Source organism: Balaenoptera acutorostrata, chromosome 2 (assembly GCF_949987535.1).
Source record: "Balaenoptera acutorostrata chromosome 2, mBalAcu1.1, whole genome shotgun sequence".
Classification (NCBI taxonomy): domain Eukaryota; kingdom Metazoa; phylum Chordata; class Mammalia; order Artiodactyla; family Balaenopteridae; genus Balaenoptera; species Balaenoptera acutorostrata.
The window spans coordinates 46722703-46728702 of NC_080065.1; the positions used below are offsets into that span (position 1 = coordinate 46722703).

Genomic DNA, 6000 nt, shown 5'->3' on the forward strand with positions numbered 1-6000 from the left:
TCCCCTCCCTTTCCTGTCTCCTTTGCCTGCCTTTTCTCTACTCTCTTCCCAAACCCCTTTGAAAATTTGCTTATTCTTCCTTTGGAGGCATTCTTCCTTTGTCACATCAGAATTTTAACTTTTGTTTTTTCAGCAAAGTGCATATCTGTGCACTCTAAATTCTTTTTGTTTGGCGTTCCCATTTTGGATGAAAAGTTGGAAATTAAAACCAGCACATCTGCACGTGGGAGCTTTAAAAATCCACAATACAAGGGATAACAGCTTGATTGTAAAAATATATGCTTCATTAATTTAAATTTTTGTTAATGTCTTATTTCTTCATTAAAATGTATGGTTGATCAAGGAAGAGTGTTGCAGTAGAAAAAAGATGGGTTTGGAAGTCAGGCAGGTTTAGGCTTGAACCTCAGTTTTGCCATTTTATCTTATGGCCTTTCCATCCCACCTCCCAAATGCCAACCTTTCTTCCGACTTAAATGAGAATGGATTTTACCAAAAACCCAGCGATGAGGCTGTATACCTCTGAGAAGGAACTTGAGATCTGACCTTTTTTCATGCCAAGTAGCAGGCTGAATGGTGGCCTTGAAGGTATATCCATGCCCTAGTCCCTGGGACCTGTGACTATGACCTCATATGGCAAAAGAGTGCATAGCACCTCACATGTTGAAAGACTGAGTTAAGGATTTTGAGAGTAGAAGCGTATCCTGGCGTATCTGGGTGGGCCCTAAATGCAAGCACATGTATTGTTATAAGAGAGTCAGAGGGCGTTCTCAGACACACATGCAGAGGAAAAGGCCATGTGAAGATGGAGGCGGATTGGGGTGATGAAGCCACAGCAGTTAGAAGCTGGAGGAGACGAGGAAGGACTCTTCCCTAGGGCCTTCGGAAGGAGCACACCCCCTGCTGACATCTTGATTCCATACTTCTGGCTTCCAGAGCTGTGAGAGATTGCATTTCTCTTGTCTGAAGCCACTCAGTTTATGGTAATTTGTTACAGCAGCCCTAGGACACGATGCTCTGTATAAATCTGGGCTGGAGGGCCGAGCCCCTCCTGGCATTCTCTCAACAGCTCTACCAGAGAAAAACCTGTGAGGGTGGGTCACACCCCCCAGAGGTGCCTGCAGACACACTGCTCTGCCTCCTCATACCCTTCTTACAGAGCTGGGGCAGGGCTGGGCTGGGTGAGGCCCTTGGGACCTCCCTTGTCGTTTCTATTTTCTCTCTGAGGCCTGGGTTCCTCCTCATGCAGGGATCTTTGGTTACATAACTGAACTCTCAACTTCAGTAGGGACCTCTGTGTTCTGTAGTAAATGATTTTACTACAGGTCCTTTCCTGTGTGTGGGCTTTGAGAGGGAAGACAGCCAGGCAGAACACGTGGGACCAGAGAGATGTTGCCGTGGTGAAAGCAAGAAGCACAAAGCCGGAGTGGAGGGCTCTGCAGACCCAGGCTTCCTCCCTCACAGCCTCACAGGGCAAGCCAGAGACACGGGCCGAATCCCCTTGGCCAGGAAGATAACACAATCTTTAAGCCTCCTAGCAATGCTGTGAATGTATAATATTACCCACATTTCACAGACGAGAAGATCAACCAGTTTGTCCAAGTCCATGCAACTGGGATGAGGACTGAGACTGGACTAGAGCAAATGTCCATCTGTCCCCAAGCCCCTTGCATGGGGTTGTCTTATTACTTCTGCTAAAGAGAAAAATAGAAAAATGCAATTGGAGGGACTCAGACTTACCAAATCCACCTGGTTCTGGTTTGAGCCAAACTGAAGGTCATTATTCATCATAGTTTCCAAGTGCACATTGCTGACCATTCTCTGGGCAACCATAAGCCAGAGCTGCCTGAGCCCTACCTCCACCTCAAAGTAGCTGTTAAGACCACAGATTGCCCTCAGAAAGAAACTTCTTAGTCTGCTGTCTGGATAGCGAACACCTGGGTCTCAGTCCCCTCTGTTACTAATTAGCTGTGTGTTCTGATCATAAATTGGCCCCCATTTTAACCTCTCAGTGCTTCACTTTTCCCATCTGAGATCTTAGGGGGATGGATGGAATGAGCAGTTCTCAATCTTTGTTGTGCATTAGAACTTCCTGGGGAGCTTTGTCTGGCCATGCCCCTCACCAAATAAACTGGAATATCTAGTGGTGGAATCCAGGTATCAGGATTTTCAAAAACTGTCTAGATGATTCTTATATATGGCCAAGTTTTTCTTTTCTTTTCAGTGTTACATTTCATTCAGGTAGATCTGTAATCTCACAGCGATGAGAGGAGAAAGCCAAGTCTTTAACAATTATAATAAAAAAATAATAAAAAAGCTTACGAACAGCAATGCAACATTTCCTTCCCCCCCACCCCCATGATGAATTAACAGCTGTAGAGGATGCAATGACTCAGAATCAAAAATAAAAACAAACCCAAAAATCAAGCCAAGGGGCTTCCCTGGTGGCGCAGTGGTTGAGAATCTGCCTGCCAATGCAGGGGACATGGGTTCGAGCCCTGGTCTGGGAAGATCCCACATGCCGCGGAGCAACTGGGCCCGTGAGCCACAACTACTGAGCCTGCGCATCTGGAGCTTGTGCTCCGCAACAAGAGAGGCCGCGACAGTGAGAGGCCCGCGCACCGCGATGAAGAGTGGCCCCCACTCGCCGTGACTAGAGAAAGCCCTCGCACAGAAACGGAGACCCAACACAGCCAAAAGTAAATAAATAAATTAATTAATTAAAAAAAAATCAAGCCAACCTCGGGAACAATCCACACTGTCAATGACTTTCCATACTTAATTCAAACCAGTAGTCAAATGCCAACCAGTTGTGGAGAACACCATGGACTTCCTTGGTTTTTGATAGTGTTTTTCTTTTGAAGGTAAAATAAAATAGGACACAAAGTTGTACCTAAATGGCGATATCTACATTCCATAAAGGCGATGCCGTTGCAGCAGTCTTACAAGACTTCTAAGATCTTTCCAGATGTAATGTCTTTTGTCAACATCTGCATGTAAAGCTAGTGGACACTAGAGTTTTGATTCCCCAGATATTAGGAATTCAAGGAAAATCCTCTACTAAATCCCTACCCATACTCAACTTTTCAAGAGAAAGTCACTTCACCATGGTTTTGCCCAACAATATGGTATTTAGAATCTATGCAATGGTCTAAACCTATTATGGCCTTTCATGCTTTTAAGAAGGTGGAAGGGTTAATGTGATAATAGAACTATTCAGGTATCATTTAGTTAACTGTTATTCTAGGGGTTGCTCTAAATGGTACCCTGGAGTTCTAAAGAAAATAATTAATGTAGTATAGTCAACTGGCCTTAACTAAACTCTCATTTGTATTGCTGAGTCCTCATTGCTGAGGACTGCTAAATTCAAGCTAGAGATAGAGAGGTGAATAATCTTTCACATTTGAGTAACTCACAGTTGAGGGTGGTAATAATTATAACAGCAACGATAATAACAAAAGCAGCCACAGTTTGAAAGTACTTAATGCATATCAGGCAATGTGACAGGTGCTTTTTTTACATTATTTTAGATTCTCACAACAACCTTGCTAGGTGAGCATCTTTTCCTTTATTTTACTGCTGAGGCAATTAAGGCCCAGAGAGGTCAGGTAACTTGCTAAGGTCACACAGCTAAGAAGTAGTTATTCTATGTGACAGGGTGAGAGAGTGTCATGGACATATATACACTACCAAAGGTAAAATAGATAGCTAGTGGGAAGCAACCGCATAGCACAGGGAGATCAGCTCGGTGCTGTGTGACCACCTAGAGGGGTGGGATGAGGAGGGTGGGAGGGAGGGAGATATGCAAGAGGGAAGAGATATGGGAACATATTGTATATGTATAACTGATTCACTTTGTTATAAAGCAGAAGCTAACACACCATTGTAAGGCAATTATACTTCAATAAAGATGTTTAAAAAAAAAAAAGTTACCATGGAGAAACATTAAAAAAAAAAAAAAAAAGAGCTATTCTGCCATTCTAACCTACGTCGCCCATGCTATTTCCACCAAACCACAGCACCTCTAGAGAGAAATGATTGAGAAATAGAGATGGAGGTGTCAGGGAGAGGGTTAACTTACAAGGGGAAGAATCAGGTCTAGGGTGGAGAAATAGCTGTGAATTGCTCACATGAAAGGTGCTATAAGAAAATAAATATTATAAATGAATATTTTAACTATGTTTTGGGCTCAGTCCTGTTAGGAGCCACAACACTGGAACAGATGGATTCATTATGAGGGGCTAGTGCTCTGCAGTCAGTTCAGCTCCCTCAAATTAGTCTTAAAAAATAAACCCATTGTGTTTCTCTTTGAATTGCATAGGTCAATAATGTCATTTTTTAGCCAGTATGAGGTCTTTGGATCTAAGCACATTTTCACTTTTGCTGATTGCCGTCAGTGATACAAACTGTACAAAGGATGTGGTGGGCACAACTGTAACAATCACTTTCTCTATGGTGCTCCTAGCCCAATGCTGTGTAAACCGGCACATCCTGAAGATGCACACACACACACACACACACACACACACACACACACACACAGTAGTTACTCAGAAATCTAAATGTAAGTCTGTAACTTGACAAAGCACTGAACTGAAATAATTCACGCATGAAACCAGATGTAGCTTGAAGGGTAGGTAGTAAACACACTATGGCCTAGAGCAGGAAAAGGGAAAAGGAAAGAAGCAATGTTATTTTCTTAATGAGGCTTTCACAGACCACCATTTTCACGCTGTAGCCAAAACAGGTAAATGACCAAAGGATCTTAGGATTCTGAGGAATACTCAGAGGGTATTGAAAGTGGTTTAGCTATCAGATATTTTTTTAAAAAATCTTCTAAAATATTACTTATATTGAAAGAATGGAAATTTTCTGTACTTACAGAGAAAAGATGCATAATTACACATAGGTGTATATATATACATATCTATACATACACGCACACACTTCATATGCAAAATGTACATGCACAGACTGCATGGCTGAATACATGTTTTTTGTAAGGATGGATCAATTTTACAGCAATCGTTTTGTGTGGAAAATTACTTCCACACTGGGAATTATGAGTAAGAAGGATATATCCTTTCATTGCAAATAATAACATAGTGATAAGTCATTACACAACCTCGGATGAGATAATATATCAACTATAGCATAAATCTGGGCAACATCTATTCCTGAAGGGAATCAAGAGATATTTATGAAACTATAGCAATGAGATATTGGGTTTATGTTACTTATTATAATATATATATTTTAAAGATTTGAACAAAAAGCTAATGAGAATAAAGATGATACTATCTGAAATAGCTGGTGTGCTTGAAACCCAATTTTTAAAATTTGTAGGTAGGAGCACTTTAGCAAGACTAATAGACCATAAGCTTATTTTTCCCTTCTAAATGCTTATAAAATGAGAAGTGAACATTTAGAACAGGTTTGTTTCCTATGTGAAATCCTCTTCCCACATCACACCCACACACCCACACCCACACACCCACACACACACACATATTACTCTCTCTCCCCGTACAACTGCAAATCCCTACCGTTGGACGAAAGATGCAAAGAACCAAAGGGTGAGTTAAAGCAGCATTTTTACCTTTTTGCTGATCAAACACAGATGGAGTGCTGAAATCCATGGTTGTCTGTCTCATCATTTACCATCAGGATGGCAAAAAGCATCCAGGTCTCTAGAGAGGAGAAAACACCATCTTACACGTTACAGTCAACACAACAGTCAGATACAGCATCCCTTGCCAAGACCTCTGTTTGAGAATTAAATGTGCATTAGAGCTGCCGGTCTTTGTCAAGGCAAATGATGGAAATAGGTAAATGTTATTCCTGTAATACCTGACAGGAAAAAGAGTTACTTCTTATGGTCTCACTCATCAGCTATACCCACGTGTAAATATTATACACCCTCTATCCCCCAACAAATACAGACAAAAAAAGCTCAAACCTTGAAAAACGGTTTTCATAGAGGGCCACCTGCCTTGGATCTGG

The 6000-nt window shown here is 41.8% G+C and overlaps 1 protein-coding gene across 1 annotated transcript in view; it reads right to left on the reverse strand.

The window, feature by feature from the left end:
• ANKRD55 (ankyrin repeat domain 55) overlaps positions 1 to 5654 on the reverse strand; it is a 92979-nt gene extending 87325 nt beyond the window's left edge. Inside the window, exon 1 of the mRNA XM_007195603.3 lies at positions 5597 to 5654. Within this exon, the coding sequence (XP_007195665.2) occupies positions 5597 to 5654 (58 nt within the window). The remainder of the gene's footprint in view (positions 1 to 5596) is intronic.
• Positions 5655 to 6000: the final 346 nt, after the last annotated feature.